This window comes from Ixodes scapularis, unplaced genomic scaffold (assembly GCF_016920785.2).
Source record: "Ixodes scapularis isolate PalLabHiFi unplaced genomic scaffold, ASM1692078v2 PGA_scaffold7__128_contigs__length_106722199, whole genome shotgun sequence".
NCBI classification, from domain to species: domain Eukaryota; kingdom Metazoa; phylum Arthropoda; class Arachnida; order Ixodida; family Ixodidae; genus Ixodes; species Ixodes scapularis.
This window is the reverse complement of record NW_024609882.1, coordinates 6,132,105-6,155,281: the sequence shown is the minus strand read 5'-3', so window position 1 is coordinate 6,155,281 and position 23,177 is coordinate 6,132,105. Positions and strand designations below refer to the sequence as shown.

The following is a 23,177-nucleotide window of genomic DNA, read 5'->3' as shown; positions in this document are numbered from 1 at the left end:
CGGGCCTGTGACGTCACAACGGAGCGCTAGCCACAGAGCAAACCCTTTTTAAAGCTCCACGAAGCAGTAGTGGCGGTCGCCATTTCTCGGGCACGAACTGTGGAACTGTATCCGAGTCCTCCCCGAACGCTGACGTCATATTCGTGTCCAATAGAGGCTCACAATTAACACGTACCCAAACAACGCTGCAGCTCCTCGATGGCGCGAAATTTTGAAATGGATCTATTGGCACGCCCACCTTGACAAACGTGCCCCGAAGTTTCTGTGGAGAATTGTTTACAGGTAACGAGGCGGCACAGTCATGCTTTCACTGGAGAAATGGTGCTAAGCATCGGTTGGTCTTTTTTCTGTGTGCTCGTGCAGCATGCTTTGGTGCTGTGTCGAGTTATGTTTTTTTTATGTCCCATGGTATTTGTACTGTATCTTCGCTTCGTACAAATATGAGAATTTTTTTCTACACTGAACTTAATTTGCAAGTTCCGGGTGATTGTGATATGAACAGTACATAGCGACCTGGTGGAGAAAAGTTTATTTGATTTAAATATGATTTATTTGATTTAAATTACTGTAGCTATAAAATGATGCTCTTTGCGCACTAGTTGTATTTTTAAACATGACAGATTGATCGATTAATTCGTCCGATCACCGAAAACATTGCGGAAGAAAGAAATGCTGTAATTTTAAAATACATTTTTATTAAAAATCTTTTTATCGGGTAAATCCCGCCACGGTACATCGAAAACATATTGGTATTTTAGTAGTTAGTGAGAAAGATTTATTTTTAATTTTCTTTAGCGTTTGGCTTTTCTAGCGACATTGCTTTTTAGTATTAGTTTCTTTTTTTCGCGCTTTTCTTTACTCGCTATAGGGCGTTACGCAACTAACCAACAAAGTGGATGGCAAGAAGAAGGCTCGACATTCTGATTTTCTCAGAAGACCACTGCATTCAAAACTCCAAGTTGTAACGGCGCGAATCAAAGCATGAATATATGGAACAGCGTACACATATGCAGGTCCGTGGTGCAGTCTGCATAAAAATTTAGAACATTTCGTCCTTTTTTTTTTTGTTTCTTGTTCGTCGGACTGTTGCTGCTCTCCTCTTCGAAGTCATGAGAAAAAACTGGCGGCAACATTTTCGAAATCGGCCCCTGCCTTGTACGAGCGCTGCCTGCGTTATCCGCTTTTATCAATTCAGCTCTCTGCGATATAAGATCGCTGACATGCCAGGCTTTCAGCATAAAAAAGGCCATCCAGGTGCCGTGGGACGAAGTCGCACTACTGATTTCCTACAACGGACACATTCCTGGCGCGTGCACACATTTGCTGTCCATGAAGCGAACCCGAGTAGGGTTTCTAAAGTGGGGTCATAGACAAGATTTCGAACTCAGACGGAATGGGTGATAAATCTGGAAGGGGATAGTATTAGTACCGTCTCTTTGTACCGAACTACTCGGGTAGCTGGTCACTTACAAATTCGTCCGCCACAGTTTCCGCTACTAAACGCCGCGAAAGTGTACAGCAGTTTGACGGACTAGTGGAAACAAATATCGTGAAAGAAATCGTCCCCAGGGGGTTCATGGTTGGTCACGTGGGCATCGGAGCGAGCAGGGTTCACGAGTCGTCGCATCGTAAACGCGCTTGGGCCATCGGTTCTGGAAGTGGCAGGCGCGCACAGCACGAACGCCTCGCCTCCCGTTTGCCCTTCTTCCCCATCGCGCGCACGCGACGCCATCTATAATCCACCCAGGCTGTTGGGCCAGTCATAAAGGCCCTGGCCAGCCATCAAAGATGTAAGGGGCACACACGACGCGAAGCTCGACGACACGCGGCTCTGGGGGGGGGGGGGGGGGGGGGGGGGGGGGGGGGGGGGGGACACTTCAAACGGGCCAGCAGCGCCAGCTGGCAGCGGCCCGGATAAATACCGTTTTAAGACACGCCACGAATTTTCACTTTCAGCCACGACTGCGGATAGGCCCCGTGCCTCGGAATTATAACTCTCCAGACGGAGAAGAGATAAAACAGCGGACATACGTACACACCGTAATGGGATAGATAGCCTTTTTAAATGCCTGCATAGACTGTTCGAGGTGTGTTTTCCTAGTCACATTGGTCACGAAAAGAACGATCCGCACGCATGTTCCAAGTATACGTATGTACCACCGCGATACATTCAAATACGAAGATGAAGCACCTGGCTTTCTGTACATGCTGCGCAGCCTATAGTGTGCGGTGTATGAGCGGAGGGACTGCGACTTAAACCTCGTGTCAAAGCCGCGTCTCCGTTTGTGTGGGCGAGCACTTCGGTACCCGGAACGCGTCTTCGACTCGTGTGTCTTATTCCGCCCTCACATGGAAAGCGGTCTCCAGGCAGCAACGAATGACGTCACAAAAGCTCGAGTGTCACGCTGTCGGATGTCGCGATCCTGGCGGTTGGTCGCGGAAGTTCTGGTAGAATGAACGAGGCAACGCGAGTGTCGTTGACGTCGCAGCTTTCCAGGCACCATAGTGCGACTGCATTCCTGCCCCAAGTGGCCTTGGCACGCACGATGCACGTGCTGACAACCAGGGCTGCCCGAACAGAGCACCGTGGGGGCCTCAGTCGGAGTCGCGCTTCGATCATAAAGCCGAGACTGGACCACCTAAAAATTAAATTAGGCTCTACACGCTGCCTAAGGTGAAGTATTCATGCCCTCGAGACTCGAAAACGAACAAAACGCGGACGTACACTACAGCTGCCATTTAGAGGAGAACTTCGCACGAAAGTAAAAACAGTCTGAACCTCGGTTCTTGAGGCAGTTGATAATACGCGCTAATCCGGTTAACTCGGGCGCCTGTGGTACAGAATCTCAACTTTAGAAAAACAGCTGAGGCAGTCCAATGAAAGCAGTGCCTCCCTTTCAAGCTCGGAACCGGAAAAAGTACATAACGTTGTTTTTTCTTTTGCTTTTTTTTTTTCATTTTACGCGCTTTCAGACGCCTTCAAATAGGTGTCTGCCGTCGACGGTTTCGTGAAAGGATGAAGGCTCCAGAGTGCTGACGTCCCAAATGACGTAACGAAGCAGCACCGGACTACATTATTTTTTTTTTCTTACTTTTTTTAATAGATTAGTTCAGTTACGGAACTTCCCATAGACAGTGCTTCCACGAGAAATAACCCCCTCCCCCTTTCTTCCCACGGCCCGTCTTTCGTCGTTCAGCGCGCCACCGTTTTGGGGTAATTGCAGGGTATATTCTGTAGAATACATATGTTTTGAAACACAGCGTCTAGACGGTGTTTCACCGTACTCCATGGAACACAGCCTTGAAACGATAATTTAGATGGCGCTTGAAACGCCGGGAGACGGGCTGAAAATGGGGGGGTTCTTCGCGGGAGTTGCACAATAGGTAAAGGGTTCAGGGGAAGCTCCTCTCCTTTTTTCACTTCAGCAGAGTAACGCTGGAGGTGAGGCGACCTCCTCTCCAGCGTTCGCTCTCCTAAATTTAAAAAGAGGAGCTTCCCTGTTTACAGTAACACCTACGAGGCAAAAAAGCCGAAGTGCTCTCTTGCGTCACCTGCAAAAGGCCACCGGGTACCGATTGGACCCGAGTGTCGCGTCAGCGTTCGGCTGCCACTCGTGTCCTATCAGTAACAGAGCTGGCCAAATTACTCATATTTTGTAATTAAATTACATTACTAATTACTTTGCTGAAAATTTCTGAAATGTAATTAAATTACATTACAAATTACCACAGCCAGAAAGTAATTAATTACCATTACAAATTACTTTTAAAAGTAATGACATTACTTTCGCATTACTTTTGTATACTTTTGAATATAAAGGAGCTATTGATAACTTCCTTTTACTGATAACTTTATTTACATTATTTACACAGTTCATGGCACACAGCTAGAACTCTCTGTTGCATGTTTACCGATGGACAGAGGAACGCACGCGACTGATCCGTTTCCCACCCCAACCCGGACAACTATTTTTGGAGATGACTGAGGGCCCTACGCGGATAATCTCTGGGAGGGGGAGAACACTTGTCATTGTTCACAAAATCGCGTCGAGGGCCGTTCCACCAGAGGCCTTAGTTCGACCTACTTCCGCTCCTTCGTTTCCCGTGAATGTCGAGCAGAAAAGCTCGAATGGAAGGCACTTACCAGCCCTATTTCTCACAGTGGAAGATAACACAGAGAGGGTACGCAGTATACATCAGAAAAAGTAAGCGGAAACTTTCAAGAGGGGCCAGAAAACGTCGAATGCAAAACCGCAAAACATAGGTAGAGAATCGCACTGAGCGGGTTTTGACATTCAAGAGAGTGGCAGAAAATGTCTAGCTGATAGCGGGCGCGAGAGTCGCACCAGCCGCATTAGCATAAGCAACATAGCGGCGGCCAAAGAGCGTTTTTTGGAAAGGTGTAGAGGAAGAAGAAAAAGTAAAATAAAAAGAAAAGCGCTCTTGTGTATTGTGGACACAAAAAAATATGCCTGGTGCGAAAAAGTAATTAGGTAATTTAATTACAATTACCGTCGCTGGAGTAATTCATTACATTACTAAATTACCCGCTACAAAAAGTAATGAATTACATTACTAATTACTGGAACAAGTAATTAAATTACTGTAATTTCATTACAGTAATTGCATTACTGCCAGCTCTGATCAGTGAGAACCCGAGTCCCAGCCGAACGATGACGTCACCGTCATGTCCAATCTGCACCTTACGGGGGCCTTTTTTGATGACGCAGGTAAATTCAGCACTAGGGCTTTCTTATGTAGAGGGTGTTAATAGTAACACTGGCACCAGGGACGTCAGATTGAGGGCCCACACAATAGACAACGCATAATCCACGCACTCGTCTTCGCTGACCGCAATACGTTGGCGCACTTTTTCTTGAATATCTTCATACGTTTAACCGTATGGCCCACCAGATGATCTTGGCATAGTTCCGCCGAGCGAGTTCGGAGCAAGTACAGAAGCGAATTGAAAGTGCGCGGTATAGAAAATCGGTATCCCACTCACTTGTAGAGGGACCTGCACTGGACGATGGCTGGCAGCAACACCACCGCGCAGAATATCACCAGGAACGCAAGCTTGGTCGACATGGCTTCTCTGTGCCGCCTGCAATGCGAACGCACCATTGGTTGGAAGCACGGAAGTCTCCTTTCTTATACCGCGCTCGAGGCAAGCTCCGCCCCGAAACACCCGCTCGCACTGCAACCCACACCCAACGCGGCTACGTCATGGACACGTCACGGGCACGTAGACCAATCACCGTTCAGCAACGATGATACCCAGGACACACCTGTCATTTATATCTGAGGACTAGGTGAGAGTCGTTGAGATTCGTGTGACCGAAGCTGAAATACGTGGTTCTCTCTCTCTCTCTCTCTCTTGGGTTCTCCCCCGTTTTCAAGAGGAGCTATGGGTGGTTTCGAAGACTGGTGGAGCTTGGCGACTGGTTCAAATCACAAACCTGCGGAGGTGTCTATCCTAATGAGGGAAGTGCAGGCGTCGTGTGGCAGTCTAGAAAGCCAGCTACGTCTGCCTTTGAGAGGCGTTCAATCGAGCTAATGTGTGCGCGGGTCTGCCTTGGATCTTTCGCCGTCAAGCTCTGGCTGCTTCGAAGACGTGCGAGCGGAGGTTGCGTTGATGGACGCCCGCTTCTGATTCCCGAAGGTTTCGATTTGCGGGGGCTTCATTCTGCACGATTATCGCAAACTCATTAGCCCGCGCAACTATGGGACTCCGAAACTAGGTGCTACGTCGTGTAGCCGCAGATTTATAACCCCCCTTTCCCGACAGGTGAGTCCGTACTGCGTATCGCGGGAATATTGGGGAAGGCGCTCGGGTGCGGTTTTTTTCGAATGAAGCTGAGAAGAGGCAGAACAGAAAGAGAAGAGTCAGACTCGTGGCACGCAGGTCTTGGGCAGTGGGAAGCTATCCGGCGTCTCCGGTGTACGTAAGCAGTTTGGCGAGCGCAGTCCGACCGCTAAGCCAGAGCCTGTGAGCGGCGTCGCGCACTGGTGATTGTGCACGACCGCAGGCCGGCAGGATGCGATGTTCACCGCAACCGGCAGAGGGTGCGGTTCCAGCCCAGACCGATGCGACCAGACTACGGATAAATCGTGCTACGATCAGCACATGCTCGCATAGAGCAGCCACTGACAGTTTAAGAATAACGGGGGTTATAATAATCACGCTTCTTGCTTCCTGATTTATTCTCCGGCATTCTCATTGGCGCAATTTCATTGGCTGTTGAGCGATAATGAGATGCTCGCCCCGCCCCGCGTTTCTTAGACTGTCTGTGAGACCGTTTTCGTCTGACGGTCGCCCTGCTGAAATGTGACAGGTTGGGCGACAAAAAATAAAGTAACTAGTTTAGGCGCAACTGCAATATAAAAGTATCACCAAGAAAAAAGTAGAACTATTGGCGCGACCCCCCTTGAATTCTAGCACCTTCAATTCAGCAAAAACAATGATTTGCTATTTTGACCCAACTCAGCTACGTCAGGATTCAACATAACTGCTACCACGAAAAAACGGTCATTGGACGCCATATTCGAGGGCAATGCTTAGAGCGCATGCTCAGAAAGAGCTCACATTTGTAGGCTGCTAAGACCGGCACTCTTGATGGTGCGGAATGCACGCTGCAAAAGAACTGTGGAAGCTCGCCTTCGGCACGCGCTCAGCAGTCGCGCAGACAGCTATGGCCTCCGGTGAGTACTCCCTACGGGGGAGAAAGAGCCCCCTTTGCACGAGCGGTTACGCAACCTCAACTTGATCCCATACCATGACCTCGCGCTCTCATAGTCCACGCTAATGTAAAAGGAACGAAGGTTTCTGTGACTTGACACAGCTCGCGTGATTAACGAATTTGGTGATCAACCGAATTCAAATCGAAGCTCGGTCAACTTGACGGCGTCGTTGGCTTAAGGTGGAACGTGCCAAGCTGGATTGCTGAAGTTTTTGCCAGTTTTATGTTTCGTTGAACCTGCGCCACGCATCATGTGGACACGCAGCGCTCGACGGTGCCTCTGCGTAGCGGCGCGCATGAAGTGACCCTGAACAAGTGTGAAACAAAAACAAAATGGTTGTGGAGCCACAGTAATAGGTCAGACGAACGTTATATATAGTGTATAGTCGGTCATATACACGAGCACAGTCGTACGCACCTCGTACTTGCAATAACACAAAAGGCGTGACACCGCTTCCGCCCTTTTGCTGTCCGCACGTTTTGCCGTTTCTGTTTTCCTTCTTTTTTACTTGTGTTACCGCTATGTGCGGTTTTCTTTTTTCTTTTCTTTTTTCGTGTGATTGTATACGTAGTACTCGTAAATAGACTCGTAAAAAATGAAGGCATATTTTATCTCGACTCATTTTTTTTACGGCAGGAAGTCTCTCGTAATTAATTGGAAACCTCCATAGTTTAACATGATTAAAACATAGAGTTAAAACCGGAGACGTCGGATACAAAGTGAGAGGACAACGACGGATGTTAATTAGAACACTTCGAAGCCCCTTATGAAAACAGCTCTAAGCTCCCTTTATGAAGATTCAAGGCCCTACTCCCAAAAAACAAAGAGGAAAAAAAAAATGGCACTCAAACCCGCCCTCGTGGAGCTGCGTCTACTCCATCCAACCTCCGCCGCGTAATGCTCCTGGAAGCCTAGACTAGGTACGCCAGGGGTGCGCAACCTTTCTAGGCCCCCGACCCCTCAAATACCCGAGTGCCGTCGGGTGACCGTTGGGTGACCCCCCGCTCCCCCCCCCCCCCCTCCCCCCCCCCCCCCCCCCCCTTCTCCCCCTTGATTGTACTGCCAACAATAACTTGGCTTCCTGAGGCCCCCTCGATGCCCACCTTGGGCATCTCTAGCCTGCACGACCCCGCTTTGAAGTTCTTCTTGCGCCCCTCCCTTCCTCGTCGGGGAAGCTGCCTTTTTTCTTACCGCCACTTCCAGAAGAAAACACAAACATAAAAAAAGTAATCACCCCCTAAAAAGAAAAAGAAGAAAATAAACTAGCACGGGAAATATTTTTGCAGGAAAGACGGTTTTTGAAAAAAAAAAAAAAGTGTGTCCGGTGTGAGCAGGTGCGAGTTAGCGACGGGCAACTCGTGTCTGCTCTTGCGTCATGTGGTCAACTACTCTCTCTCTCTCTCTCTCTCTCGTTCTCTTCTCTTAGTCGTCAGAGGAAGAATTTAGGCTTTGGGGATGATGAAACGAGACTCGCCGATTGCCCTACCGGCACCGTGAACATTTAGTTTTGATTGTTTGTTTGTTTGTTTTTGGGCAAGGTCCGAAGAGGGGCCAGTAAAAAAGGCCAAGAAGCTCGGTACTGGTCCCTTACAGTGCGCAGAAATACTCGCATATATGGGCAGAAAAAAAATATGCATTCAGCTGAAAATTCCAAACTTAAACCTAGCAATCGGCACCCTCCCGATAACGTAGCAATATAAAATATAACGAGGAAACTAATAATATAAAACACACCATATACAGGAATGATCGAATATATGGACGTAAACAGATAACCTAAAACATCTAAAAGCATAAAAAAAAACAATAAAAAAGTCATACGTTATTTTTTTTTTTCACTGCATTTCATTGAAAATTGTTATCGCTGCCTACCAACAGTGATCCGCATTCTTTCTGAAATATCGTAAATGCTTGTGTATACTTTATATTGGGTGTGTTATTAACTCAGTTAATTATTTGATCATGTGAACTTTGCTTTTCGGTATTAGTCAAAGGTATCGTGTGTTCTTCTCGCAAGCGGACGTGCCCCTGTGCATAATATCCGACCAGATGTACCAAAAAAAAAAAAAAAACCCACTAGCGACAGTTCTTTTCTTTTAACCGCCTATTTTCTGCAGTGAAGGACATGAGGAGAACTGTAAAGTCTGAATTTGGCTGCAGGCCTCCTTCCTAGAGCTGCTTGAATGGTGTTAACTCAGATGAAATTATTTTTCTACTCTCTACTCGGCCATCGTCTTACTGACACACTGAAATATGCCTCGTACCCAGGCAAGCTCCGATAACGAGGCTAGAACTAAACGCAACAAATACATCACCCATGATCACTCTAACGCAGATTCATTCGGGGATGATTTCTTCTGTCAACGTATCGACAAATAGAACAGCCTATCGACGAACGCTGTAAGTAAGGCGAATGCGTCTGCTTTTGTCGATAATATTTTATGTGTTCGAAAATGCTCGAGCAAAAGAAAACAGTATTTCCGGAAACCCGGCAGCCTACCCACTTAGTAGGGACTTTTAGCAAACCGTTTCCGTGTTCCGCGTACCGCGCAAACGGAGACTTTGAAGCATGCTTGTTTAACGGTTTGCCAAAAGCCCCTATTGGCGAACATTTTACGTAGTGGCCTGAGAATGACGCTGAAGCATCAAAACAATCAAAACAAGGTCGTTAACATTGTGCGCTTGATGCGTCTCCGAGCAGTCTTCTGTTGTTTCTTGGTGTCCAAAGTGACGCCGGTCTTTGCCACGGCGACCCTGCCGAAGGATGTCACATTTATTTAGAAAATCTGTCCGAACTCTGCGTGGCTTTTTACCGCAAGCGCAACCTGGGTACTGAGACATCGCGCAAAGTCGGCCATCGTAGCAGCGTGCGCTCGTGCAACCACTACCATACGATCATACGTGTACGCGTTATTAGGGAGTTTTCGTAGATTGTTTTTGCCGTCCCGCAACGGCTCTCCTCAACCCCCTACGACACCCGTACTCTACAGTCAAGGCTATCGGCGCGCAGGCGCAGTAGCGGCTTCTTCGTTGCGGAGGGCTCAGCGGAGGGGGAAACGCGGTATACGAAACCTGCCTAATAATTCCTCGCGTTTTAGCGCGTTCCTTCAGTGATAAGTGAAACTATACTGAAATACTTTGTGGACATATTTTTATGGTCTATCGAACGTTTTCTCGTCGTGCAAGTTGCAGGCGCGAGCATGAGTGAGATCTATTTTGGGTGTCCGTGTCGCACACGTTCTCGTCCAGAAGTAACGAAATACAATTTCTCGTTACTTCATCAAAATGTAACGATTAATAAGTTATTCGTTTTCCTCGTAAAAAGTAACTCGGTCGCGCGCGAAGGCGCCTGGTTAGCGGTCGCTCCGCACTTGTCGAATAGCTCGTCTACAGCGGAGAGGCAAGTAGGCCGGTATTCATTGCAAAGCACGGCAGTGAAAAAAGGGCTACGGAAAGGGATTACGGGAAGGGGAATTTCTCGCAAAAAGGGAGAACGCAGAACGACAGATAATAGGGAGTTTCCGTAGACGGTTTTCACCGCCCTGCAAAGCTCTCCAGAACCCGCTACAATACCCGGAATCAAGGCCATCGGCGCGCAGGCGCAGTAGCGGCTTCTTCGCTGCGAATGGCTTGCCGGAAGTAAAATCACTAAACCAAGATCCAGTGAAAAAAAAATAAAGTGTTCGAACGCGAACGTTGAACGTCAAACACCGACGTACGTTGTTCCAACGCGCACGAAAAGTGCACCCTTCGTGTGCGTTGGAACGGCGAATGCCGGTGTCTGGCCTTCAATGTTCGCGTTCGAACATTGAGGGGAGACAAAGGCAACCAGAGCTCGTTATATTCCCGCGCCCTTTCATCTCCTCCTCTCCCTTAGCTCCTATCCGAATACTGGATGTGCCGAGAAACACACGCGCGTAGGACGCCTCACGACCGCGGCGACAAGACCCTCAATTCAAATTCGAATCACAGCCTTGTGGGGAAACCTCCAGTGCGTCGTTTGCCGGACATAAAAGCACGAAAACGCAAGTTCTAGGCGAACAATGGCGCAAAATCCCCCTCCCCCCTCTTCCCTATTCATTCTTCCCGCCAATTAAGAAGTTTTAGCCCCGTGAAAAACATGGCCTCTCATCAAAACGTGTCTGGCGCAACAAGCTATTCCGCGGAGGAAGGAATCTCTAATTACGAACGACGCGAGGCCCGCAACGATCTTCCTAAGCCTCCGAAACTCAGAGACGCGCTGGAAAGGGAGCGCCTCCGCTCGTCGCATACATACTAGGGGCATTGAGCTAACCGTGATAAAAACTGAAGCGACAATAGGTCATTCAAAACAAAAGAATGTAATAGAGTATCCCCCCCTTTGTTTTCGTCTCTTTCGTACTTTTTCCCCCGATAAACAAATATACAATACATCGAGAAAAACAAAACAGAAAGCAGGGGCCGCTGAGGCCGTCATCAGCGTTGCATCTTGCCCTCCACGTTAGGCTTAACGTTACAGCTAAATTCAGGAATGTAAAAAGCGACAAACATATGAAAGGATGATAACATAAAACTTGCTTTTTTTTTTTTTCACCTATTCTTTTGTGTATATATATATATATAGTTTTTTTTTTCAAAAAGAAAAATAAAGCACAAAAAGATGAATTATACCCGAGACCCCCTGAAACTGTATCATCAGTCCTTAAGCCTAACGGGGGGCAAAAACTAACGGATCTCAGCCGACCTTTCCATTTTTCTTCCCCCTTCCTTAATCTTTCCGCTCCTTCGAAAGCGCATGCGTTGTTGGTGAGTTCGCGTAGGCAACGACAACAGCAAACACGAGTGCGGCTCCCCGCGTTTCGATATCCCCAGAGAGATTTGCTTAATTAATGAGTCAACCTAAGCCTAATTAGCTTACATGCTCTTACTTCGACACTTTTCTCGTTAGCCGATTTCTCCACTTCTCGGTTGGCTGGTGAGGGATTTAGAGAGGTCTTTAACAAAATTTCTGAGGAGGTTTTTGTTTTCTTTGTTCCCCGAGAAAAATTGCTCAACAGCTCGTAAACGCACATGGGGTCTGGAATGACCCCCTGAATCCTGTTCAAGATAATCGGACAGGCAGCCTCTTCAACTTTCACGAAGATTAGCGTTCGAAGAGCACGTGGACTCACGCCGCCCTTTCTACACGTATGCGCTCAAACGCAAGAGATGGGCGGTAGCGGGGACAAAGGAACCGTCCCGAGCGCAAAATCATTACCTCCTCTATACTAATCGAAGTCTGGCAGTTCGTAGACGGAGCCATAGAGTGCCCGGTAGCAGATCTGGAGCGCGAGGATCTGGTAGCACAGAGCATCAAAGAGCGATTTCTCGGGGAACCTGGACGTCAGCGCAAAGCTTTTGAAGCGGCGAGGACCCGAAACACACTCGTTCGCTCAGGAGAAGTGTGTTTCGGAGTCTCGCCGCAGCGGGGCGCCAGTCACGTGGCTCTCCTCTCATCCGTTGTCTGCCGCTCCACCTTTTCGATTTCGGCGGCCACTTCTCGTGGCGATCTGCCAGGCTTTGTCAGAATATAGGAGGCTATGGCAAAGCACAGCCTCGCAAGTCGACCCTCCCGCCCTTCATCTCCGACGGCTCCAGTCAATACTACCTAAAAAAACGAGGAATGCAGCTTCCACGCAGCGTCTCCTAGCTGGCGTCAGCATCGCCGCCAACGCTTCGTGCAGCGTCTCACACCGAGCGCGACGCTAGCAGGCGGCGACGCCAAGACGGACACGTCTGCCGCTTTGCGGTGTCTCTCTCGTCGAGCTTGAGCTGCTTGCCGCTTGGGGCGGGTCGGGGATCTACTAACGATGACGTCATACGCAAGTCTTATTGTTTATGTAGTATTACTCCAACGCTCCCCCCCCCCCCCCCCCCCCCCTCTTTCGAAGTATAGGGTGTTTCAAATACTCACGCTCAATCTAAAATGGGCCGCAAAAATCAGCGCCTGCACATATAAATCTCAACTTTTCGTCAAAGGTGTATTTTACAGGAGGGCTTTACCTTGCGAACTTGCGAGGCATAGCTCCTTTTTTGTACAAATGAAAGCCAAAAATCTTGCCAGAATCAACGGCGGACGGCGATGCAGACGACGGAGTCGAGTGGCGGAACGCGTTTGGCGCACGTATTGGTAGATGGTGCAATCTCAGGAGCAGCGCCGGAAGGCGTATCCCACCAGCGAAAGAAAGCAGACGACACGCAGACGAAATCCGTCAGCAGCAAGAGCGCCGTCGTTATGAAGCTGCGTTTTCTTTTGTTACATCGAGTTTTGCTATCATCCCCCGTATTTTTTTTTAAACCAAAGGAGCATATTACGTTCATTTTAATAGACCGCGGTCGTCGCAGGCAGTCTAGATATTTTTAAAGGGTAGCGACATATATTAACGAGCCCCAAACGCGCCCCGCCACTCGACTCGGTCGTCTGCGTCACCATCCGCTGTTGATCCTAGCAAGTGTTTTGGCCCTATTTGTTTTTACAGAAAGGGAGCTACGCCTTGTAATTTTACAAGGTATAAACCACCAGTGAAATATGCCTTTGACGGAAAATTTAGATTGCTACGTGCGGGAGCCGATTTTTTCGACCCATTTTAGATTGAGCCTCGGCATTTCAGACACCCTAAATATTCCAACAGCTAAAGCATTTTGCGACACACGGTCGAAGGACCCCCTCATGGGCTTGTTTTTTTGGGCCAAGGGGACGCAAGCGCGTCCTCAAGACGCGACATTGTCATACTAGCGGCGCCGCCTGCGAGACTTGACAGCAAAGGCGAAGCTGTAGCGTCAGATAATGAAAATCCCCTGCAGGAACTTTAAGATAATGCACCGGGCAGGTTCGAATACAAGCGTCTGTCAGTGTCTGTCTATGCGCACCAAGAGAGTACCCGAAAAAAAAATCAATAAATAAAAAAAAAATAATATTTGCGGCCTCAGGGTTTTGGGAAAACGCCTAAAATGCGTTCCTTTCAGTTGCTTTTTTGTTTTTTTTTGTTTTTCTAGCGTCCGTGAGCAACGTGGAGGAGCATAATGTCGCGCAGAAGAAACTCGATCTAAAAATATCCTATTCTGCTTGTCAGAGGTGCGGCTCAAAACTTGAAATCCACAGGCCTATGCGCCAAGAAACTGAGGGAAGGGGGAGGCGTTAAAGCAATAGCCAAGTGTTGGCATTGTCTTCTGCCGCCTTCGCTTACTCCACGAGGACGTGATCTTCAGGGCCCTTGGTTATTGGTTTATTTCCTGGCACTTAATTATTATTTAAAATCCATTCGGCGTAACAGATCACTGTCTACTTTAATAAAATCAGTTCGAAATTGACTGGTATGAACCATTGAGTATAAACGCCACTCCAGGGCCGGCATGGTAGAATCAGCATCTTAGCTTAGACTGTTGAAAGCAAGCCTGCCAGTCCTGCCTGCCTGAAGCCTGCCTGACCCAGCAATCCTGGGCTCAATCCCCACCCCTGCCAGTTTCGATCTGGATGAGCATCGTACCGGCGTGCGTTACTACTGCGTGGTGCACGTTAAGGCTGCGGTCCCACGTCAGCCATCTTGAACAAGGCGTTAGTTCAATCAATAGATGGCGACACGCACCCGTGGGGTGGCCGAAATATTGGTTCACGGTAGGATGGCTCGAGTACCATCACGTTCCCCTCGTGGCCTTGCTCGCGCCGCTGGCAGTGGCACAGCAAACTCATGTATGCGAGAATGTCAGGCTGATATAGGGACATGCGGTTCGGTGGTTGCCACGGGCTTTCGGAATATATCTTAACATGAAATAATCAATTGTTGATTGACGTGTCAATAATCTGTCAATGAAAAATTCTTCTGCAGGAATGCACGCTCAGTAGACTCAATCTTCCAAGACACCAGTGGAAGCGGACGTAAAGTAAACTGCTTCGCGATTTACGGTACTTACCTCACTATTATAATGAGACTGAAAGATGACGTACCGAAATATTGTGTTTCACGGGATCCGGAAGATGTTGTAAAAATTGTTACATTATAGGTTCCCAGAGAACAAACGGCCATTGCATTATATTCGGAAGTACCGACGCACATTATGTTGTAAGTACAGCTTAGGAGGAATATGATGAAAAGCATCAGTATAAATGGGAAGACGTTTATTTGCAATGAAGACGCTATGATTGAGTGGCGTTTAGCGACGGCTAGTGATGAGCGTTCTGGAATTTATAAGTTCATATGATTGCTAGCTATGGACATGTGGACAATGAAGACCTGTTTTGTCGGGAGATGGAGTTGCGGTGATGACCTGATATCGGACGACTCGTGGTAGACGAACAAGCAAGTTTCTTCTCAGCGAATGGTAAGTGTCCAGTGTCAAGCAAAACACGTCACTACCGTCGTTGTCGACGTTTCGAGCACTTACCGCTTTTGACAAAGGTGTTGACACCTGGGCTAACTTTGCGGAACGACTCTAAGTCTTCCTCGAGTCCAGCGCCATCATGAGCAGTAACTGAAAACGATCCTCTATTCAGTCGGTGGGTGGCGAAACGTATTCGCATCTGCGGAGTCATGGTCGATGCGTACTGTAAGTGATTGGAAGTTTACACGATGCATGCCACGACGTCCAAGCGCGTCATTCACGTTCTACGCTCTCATCAGCCAGTTTGACTACGCCACCGCTGCCGCAATGCATCGAAGAAACTTTAGTCTTTTTGCACATGCGATAACCTCGCTGGAGCACTGCGCGTGTACAGCACGAGAAGGCACGAGCCCTCGCGTGCACGGCCGTCTGCCTCCTGAGGACTAAAGTTATGGCGGCGTCACGCATGCGCCGAACGTTTAGTGAGATCGGTCTATTCTATGCCGCCAACGTTAATCATAGTCACGCGCTGGGGTCGGCATAGTAGAAAACGTGTGATAAGCTCCAGGCATTCTAAAAGTTCGGCTATTCTGATCACCGCAGTGGTTGGACACAAGCCACTTCGCGAGTGCTTGCACTCGCGTAGTAATGCGTAGTGCGAGAGCCACTACGCGAGTAATGTCATTACTGCCGTCAGAGATTGCAGTAATGACATTACTGTAATAGAATTACAGTAATTAAATTTTTTTGAGTAATGAGTAATGTAATGAATTACTTCTCTAGGCTAGTAATTTAGTAATGTAATGAATTACTTTCAGGCAGTAATTTTAGAAAAAATTACTCATTACTTTTGAAATTACTTTTGTCCTAAATTAGAAAATTAGTTTACAAGCATTAAGAAAGAAGAGAAAAATTACTTCGTATGGTGAAATGTTGCGAAAGAGCATCAGAGGAAATAAACGACGGCCACCTGAGCGCAAAGCCTTGTACGAAGAACTGGACAGACGCACAAAGGAGGGCTGGAAAGGCGAAGGAGGAAAGATTACGTGTAGACATCGCTGGAAGGCAACGGCTTACGAACTCCAGGCACGACAGATTCACGGCGTCGCGTCATCACGACGATACTATACTTTGTTCATCCCTAAGCTGGCAGTGCTGTGGGAGCTGCACGCTAACCAGAACCAATCAAACACCTTCCTTTAATCACGTGTCCCGTCTCTTTCTCTGCGCGTGGGTATGAACGAGAGCGTGGTTACATGGAGAACGATAGACGTGTGACTGCTCCAACAAACACGTAGCTTCCACCGTTCATCTCTAAGCTGACAGTGCACCAGCTTAGGGATGAACGGCTCATAGGCTACAAGGCGACGGGCACATCACCAGTGAGTTAAACATAGTTTGAAACCTGAGAGGACAGGACAAACAGATCCCCAGCCTTGTACTTTCGTCAAGCGAGGTCAAACAGTAAGCTTTGACCACTGTGAACAACAAACGACCGGAATAAATTGTTAATTCCAAATGCCTTGTCAAGTTCCCAGAACGTTTCGTGCGTCCTCGAGCAAAGCAGGTGCCGCTCGCGGTATCCCTCGCGGCCTTCCCTTAGGAAGTTTATTCGGAAATAAGCCTACACGCAGATATCGCAACCCTTTGTTGGGAAAGTACACAATTTAGGAAGTTCGCGCCATTCCCCAACTGGCGACGCTTCTGCTTAGCAAGACAATGCCCAAAAGCTTGGACTCTTCGGGTGTTTCGGAAAAATGCTCCTTCAAAAGAATGACCCAGAATAGGTCAACTATACTCGGTGTCAACTTTTCTTGGCAATGCAGTGGAGGGTACAGGCACGCGTACCCTCTCTCATTTTGAGCGCTGAATAAAGCTGTGCGTGGGCTCTCCTCCTCTCCACTGCATTGCCAAGGAAAGGTATCGCCGAATACAGTGCTCTCGGGAGAATAGAATTAGATTGCGTCCAGGAGGCGGAAGGGAAACGTTTCACGTGACGACTCCTTGTAAGAACGAGCTGCCGTTGCCCGACTTAACAAACTGACACGGACTACAACTTCTAAATCAGGAAAACGGAAACAGATCACACTTTTAGTAAGAACCTTCACCGTTGAATGGACAGCGAAACCGGCGAGTCGACTGTCTTTCTGAGTCGCATCTAAAGAATCTATTTATCATGTTTAACACTTATGTCGGGTGCGCCAGCCAGGGACTCAAACCGAAAAATATAACGTTTCGGTTACGGTTACGGTTACCACTTCCTGTTGATAACGGTTTAGTTTCGGTTTTTTACGGTTTTAATTTTTACGGTTTCGGTTACCGGTTACACGTTCATAAAAACCGGTTTATTTCGGTTTTTCCAATAATTTGTCAAATTGAAATGCTAGACAGCCATTTTAGAAAAAACTGTTTAAAGTAGTCTCAGATATCCAATAACGTGAAATACAAGGAACCTAGAAACGTTTTAATACTTCTAATTGGTCAGAAGTTGCACACGTTCCTAGCTCCAACTCTTGTTCACTACATCTACTTACATTATTTAGTTTGATGCCCGAGCATACATGTTACTTCTAGTACTCGGGGATCATCGCGTTCTATATAATAAAAATTAAAATAAACACCGCTACTCTGTTGTTTGGCATCATTTATAAACAATTACCCTAAGAAAGTTCCCACTTGATGCTGGAAGAACCATTCGCACTTTCTCGTCGCTACAGTTGATTTCAACCTCATACATGCAGGCGAGTCTTCGCTTCACTGAAGGAAGGAACAGAACTACAGCCATCCACTAGTAAAATACTGCTAAGTGGAATGAAGTAATAAAATTGAGAGCTGGGCTGGGCGGGCCGTGAGGCAAGAAGCCTTCGTGCCGCGAATGGAAAGTCCGCCGTAGTCGGGCGGCCCGTGAAAACTACTTGCCTCACTAAACACTGCCCAGTCGACTTCAGGTGCCTGCTGGGTCGAGTGGACTGGCGGTGTAGGTCCCGTCGCTTTTGACTTGTAGGCAGTGCTACCCAGGTCCGACTGAGAGTCTTCGACGACGCTTTGTTTGTCTGTAGTGTGTTCCTTTGTGTTGGTGTGGTTTTCCTCATTGCCATCGTACGTGTCGAAGGAGCCGTCATCGGCGTGGGGCTCAAAGACAGTGTCGGTCCTGCTGAGCCACTCCAGGATTCGCTCGGTGGCGGTGGTTGTCGAGTCGGGATCTATTGGGTCGTTTTCTTCGATCCAAGATCAAGCTCGGGCACGGTCGGCCGAGACGCCAGCCTCGCAAAGAGCATGGGCGAGAATGTCCTCGACAGGAAAAACGCACAGGAGCGTCGAGGAGACGACTGTGCCGCCGATGACGGCACTGGTGGGTTTCGAAGACTCAGCGTAGCTGCCGGACTCACGATTAGGGGGCCTCTTCGACTTGGTGTCTGGGCGGTAGCTGGTGTGCGCGGGAGCACGAGGCGTGTGGCGTCCGCGTCGAGGCTGGTTGGGTAGCTGGTCGGGGAGCTCTCTGAAAACCTCAGACTCGAATCCTCGACGTCTAGGATAGGACTGCCGTCCTACAGTTCCCTCTCGCGACGACGTGGAAGAGTTCCAGTCTATCGAAAATGAGGTGCTGGTGTTCGGGGAGCATGTCATCCCAGTAGAACCGATGGCGGGGGAGATGCCTGATCCCATGGACATCTCTCGTGCAGAAACTTATGGTGTCCTGGGCGAGGTGGCTCAGAATGTCGTAGGCATGATGGACCATCGCTCCGGCATGGGTGGTGGGGGCTCTATCAGAGGTAGTTGGATCGTGCTGGTGGCTCTGGTAGAAATGATTCTCGTAGAAGCCATACCTCCGGCGGTGGCAGGGGGAGGCCTCCGGCGATGCTGGAAGCGATCTCTCGGCGCGTCTGTGGATGTTCGACCTCACCGTGCCGACGTTCGAATAGCTCGCGTTTACAGTTTTGCGAGAGAGACTGTTGAGACTGCTGGCCGTGTGGGGCGAGATTGGCCAGGCCATCGACGATTGGAAGCAGGGCAGCTCCCAAGGTTCAGGCGAAGGAGGCAGAAATTGCATCCCATGTCTGTTGGACGAGGGTGGCGCGGTGGCGCGTTTGACGAGGAGGCATCCTTCTCCTTGGCTTTTTCTTTTGTCATGTTGAGAAGCTGAGAGGCGTGGCACTGCCGGCGACGGTAAAGCCCCTCTATCCTGGGAAAAGTGGCGCCGTTCATTGTTGTTAAATGCTCGAGGCACGTGCGACGCGCTACTTCTGGGAAATTCATGCCGTCTGAAATAGCTAAGTGTTGCGCTGTGCTGCCATGATCTTCCCAAGGGCTGCACGTTGCACGTGCCTTGTGCATCGACGAACATTGCGCTACTTTTGAAACATGAAGGGGCTTTAGGCGGCGGGTGCCACTCGGTTTGAAGAAGGGTCTCGGCGCGGGAAGGAAAAGAAAAAAACTCGGACACCCCTCTGACGTTTCCTCGCTCCTTCCACCACTCTCAGCCCGAGCATATATATATATATATATATTGTATATATAATACAAAACGCCAATGTCAAACCCCTGACTTTTTTTTTCTTTCTGTGTTGTTTCAAAATCGTCACTCGCGGCAGGTTTCACACTAAATGAACAACATAAACATTATTAATGAACAGCAGGGCCCATTAAAGCACCTTCATGTTTCAAAAGTAGCGCAAAGTGCGTCGATGCACGAGGCACGTTCAACGTGCATCCCTTGAGAAGGTCATGGCGGCACAGCGCAGCACTGAGCTAGATTTCAGACGCCATGTCCTTTCCAGAAGTGGCGCGCTGAACGTGTCTCGCGCGTTTCCACAACAATGAAGGCGCCACTTTTCCCAGGATACAGGGGCTTTAGGGCCCGTTTGCTCGAAGCGCTAACCGCGGCTAAAGTTAGCCGCAGTACCTAGGAGAGGGATTCTGATCATGTGACAGGGATCGGTAGGGATGCGGGAAAACATGGCGGTGCCCCGCAAAGTGAGCGCCGCTCGCTTCGGAACTAATATGTCGTTGTAGCTGCAATATCGCGCGCGTTAGTCAGTAACTAATGGTGCAGGAGGCGTTCGCTTTGCCTTACCTCACTTAAATCGCAAAGCATGAGCAATGACCTCGCCGCATTTTTAGATAGTATTTCGATTCTGGCCATTTTTAAGCCTAAATGAACACGATAATTGTCGGCATGCATGGAAACGTCTTTGGAAAGTGGATTGCCTTAACTCAATCGGCCTCGTATTGATAGCACACAAATTTCCCAAGCACCGAGGTGCATGTTACGAGTGTAGTTGCAGGCATTGCGCGTGCTGGCGTATGCATGCAGTAGTAATACGTATACCCGTTGCTCTGGGCAGGGGGCGCGAGCGCGTCCGAAAGACTTACGCAAGACGCGACCAAGTTTTGCTGGCTGCATCATCCGTGTGGCGCTGTAACGTTCGATTTTGCACGTGCCACGTTCGAATACAAGCCGCTGTGAGCATCTGTAGATGTGCGGTAACAAAACGTCTAAAAAAAGTTAAAAAAAGAACAGAATTATGCTGCTTGCGGCCGCAGCGTTCCATTAAACATTCCTTTCATATTTGCTTTCTTTCACAGCTTCCGCGAGCACGTATATTTCACTTTACGTGATAGTGAAGCCGAAGCTACTCGGAAAAGCGCGTCATCCTGAACGATGCTCGCACTGCACGAGCGAGCATGCTTGGCAGGGACGCGGAAAGCTCGCAGCTCGCTCTTGTAGCCTCCGCTACGCTGGAACTTAGAATGGAACTGAGTAGAAAAAACTCTAGTGGGGAAGCGTATTGATGCATGTTCGAAACGCGAGCCAAATATTCTATTTTGCTCGCCTGCAGCGCTGCTCAAAACTTGTGAGCTACGGGCCTATCGTTCTAAAGGAAAAAGTCTAAAACAAATTTTGCCTTGCACGCGCGTTCGTCCAAGTCTTATAATGATTATTTACTTCGAATCTTTTATAAGAGGAAGGACAGCGAGCGCGGACCATAGAATTACACTTCCAGCGTTCTTCTCGATGCTTGGGTAATTTAGAAAAAGGTCTGTCGGGGCGGGACGCTGGTCTTCTTTTTTGTACTATTAATATCCGGTCGATTGAGTCAAGGCAATCCGCTTTCCAAAGACGTTGCCATGCCGACACTTATCGCGTTCATTTAGGCTTAGAAAGGCCAGAATCGAAAGACTATGCAACAAATGCCGCGAAGTCATTGCTCGTGCTTTGCGATTTAAGCGAGGTAAGGCAAAGCGAAAGCCTCCTGCACCATTCGTTGCTGACTAACGCGCCCGATAGTGCAGCTACAACGACATATTAGTTACAAAGCGAGCGGCGCTCACGCACCGGGGTGCCGCCATGCTTCCCGGCATCCCAGCCCCCAGTCACGTGATTTCAAACTCCCTCTCCTAGGTACTGCTGCTAACTTTAGCCGCGGTTAGCGCTTCGAGCAAACGGGCCCAGGTTTTCTTTTCCGCCAGCTCTGCATGATGGCCAATTTACCTCGTTTCTTTATACTGGCTACTGCATGTCAGGAACATCGGTGGTTTTGATAGAACCGAGTTGGATGGACATCTGAGAATTCGAACTTATTAGTTAATACACTGAAAGCGACACGTACTGAATACATGTAGCGATGTAGGAGTGTGGCAGATTTAGAAATATAGAATTTTTTTAATTATAAGCTCGACCACTAATTCAATCTGAGTATTCTTAATCCTAAAGTCAGATTGAATGGAAATATGTAACCAGATGCACCACTCGCTGACAGTAACTCTGTCAAATGGCCACAACAATTTAAGATCCCTCCTCCAGGTCATACTTCAGAAAAACTAATAGTTTATTTTTCGGTTAATATTGGTTAAAACCGGCTACCGGTGAATAATTTACGGTTCCGGTTACGGTTACGGTTTTTACAAATATCAAATAACGGTTTCGTTCCGGTTACGGTTACAGAAAAAATTTCGTTCCTAAACGGTTTTCGGTTTCGGTTACGGTTACGGTTTGAGTCCCTGGCGCCAGCAAAACCACTGTTTGAGTACGGTTCACTCTGAGGCACATAAGGTTGTTGCGGTGTAAACAGGAATATCTGAGTTTTGGTACGAGGGCTTGTTTTGTAAACACTGTTTCTGGATATGGTAAATAAAATGATCGCGAATTACTGCCTCAAGGTATTCAAAAGTAATGTCAAAGTAATTTCAAAGTAATTTAATTACTTTTAAAAAGTAATTGTAATTTAATGTCATTACCTTCAGTCTGCGGTAATTTGTAATGTATTTTCATTACATTTTGGCAGTTTTCAGAAAAGTAATTAGTAATGGAATTTAATTACTTCTTGAAAGTAATTTTGCCATCTCTGGCTTACCGTCACCTAAACAAATGTCGCTCTTTAGTGGTTTTCGGTTTGTGTTTTAATTCACCTGTGAGTCCCTCTCGTGGTGGAAAATTCCTTTTAACTCTTCATGGAATCTTTAAAACGTAGACAGATCTTGCTATCTTCTGTAAAAAAATATTTATAAAGCGCGATGTTTTTTGTTTATTTTTTAGTTACGATGTCACGTTATTTATATAACGTGACGTGTTCTTGTTGTATAGGCTAGCATTGCAAGAGTGCTTCGTATGCCATTTTTGTTGTTCCCGAATTTTTATTTATTTTGGAAGATGCTGTTTTCAGAGATTATTTTTTGCATGGATGGCCGGTGACATTGTAAACGTTGATAAAAAAATTCAAACTCACGATTCTGATAGATCGCGCAATCCATACGTATTCTACAGTTGAGGAATTCTATTTGAGCGATTAAAAACCAAAATCGGAAATACTGGTCAGAAAGAAGCAACAAAAATACATTAAAAGGGCCGTTAAACAGTTTTAACTAAAGAAAAAAAAAAAGAAAGACATAGGTGTTCATGATACGATGTTGCAAAAAGGTACTCGAACCGAAAACTCAGAAAACACGAATGTGTTTTAGTTCATAACTTCCATCAGTAGTTTCCATTTTATAGGCCAGTTTAAAGCTGTCTCTTTGATTCAGATATCGGATGGCATCAAAGATGCACAGTTAGGAAGTAGAATTCTGCGAGCGCCATGGACCGCAGTGGATCCTGCACT

The 23,177-nt window shown here is 47.7% G+C and overlaps 1 protein-coding gene across 3 annotated transcripts in view; it reads right to left on the bottom strand.

The window, feature by feature from the left end:
* Positions 1–23,177, bottom strand: part of LOC115309366 — a 138,268-nt gene that overhangs the window by 5,312 nt on the left and 109,779 nt on the right. For 2 of the 3 annotated variants that reach the window (XM_040500076.2, XM_040207885.3), the window contains exon 2: positions 5,006–5,104. In XM_040500076.2, coding sequence (XP_040356010.1) covers positions 5,006–5,088 — 83 coding nt within the window. In that variant the 5' untranslated portion in view covers positions 5,089–5,104. Of the gene's footprint in view, positions 1–5,005; positions 5,718–23,177 lie in introns of those variants that run through there. The other variant, XM_029967630.4, reaches the window with a different exon arrangement.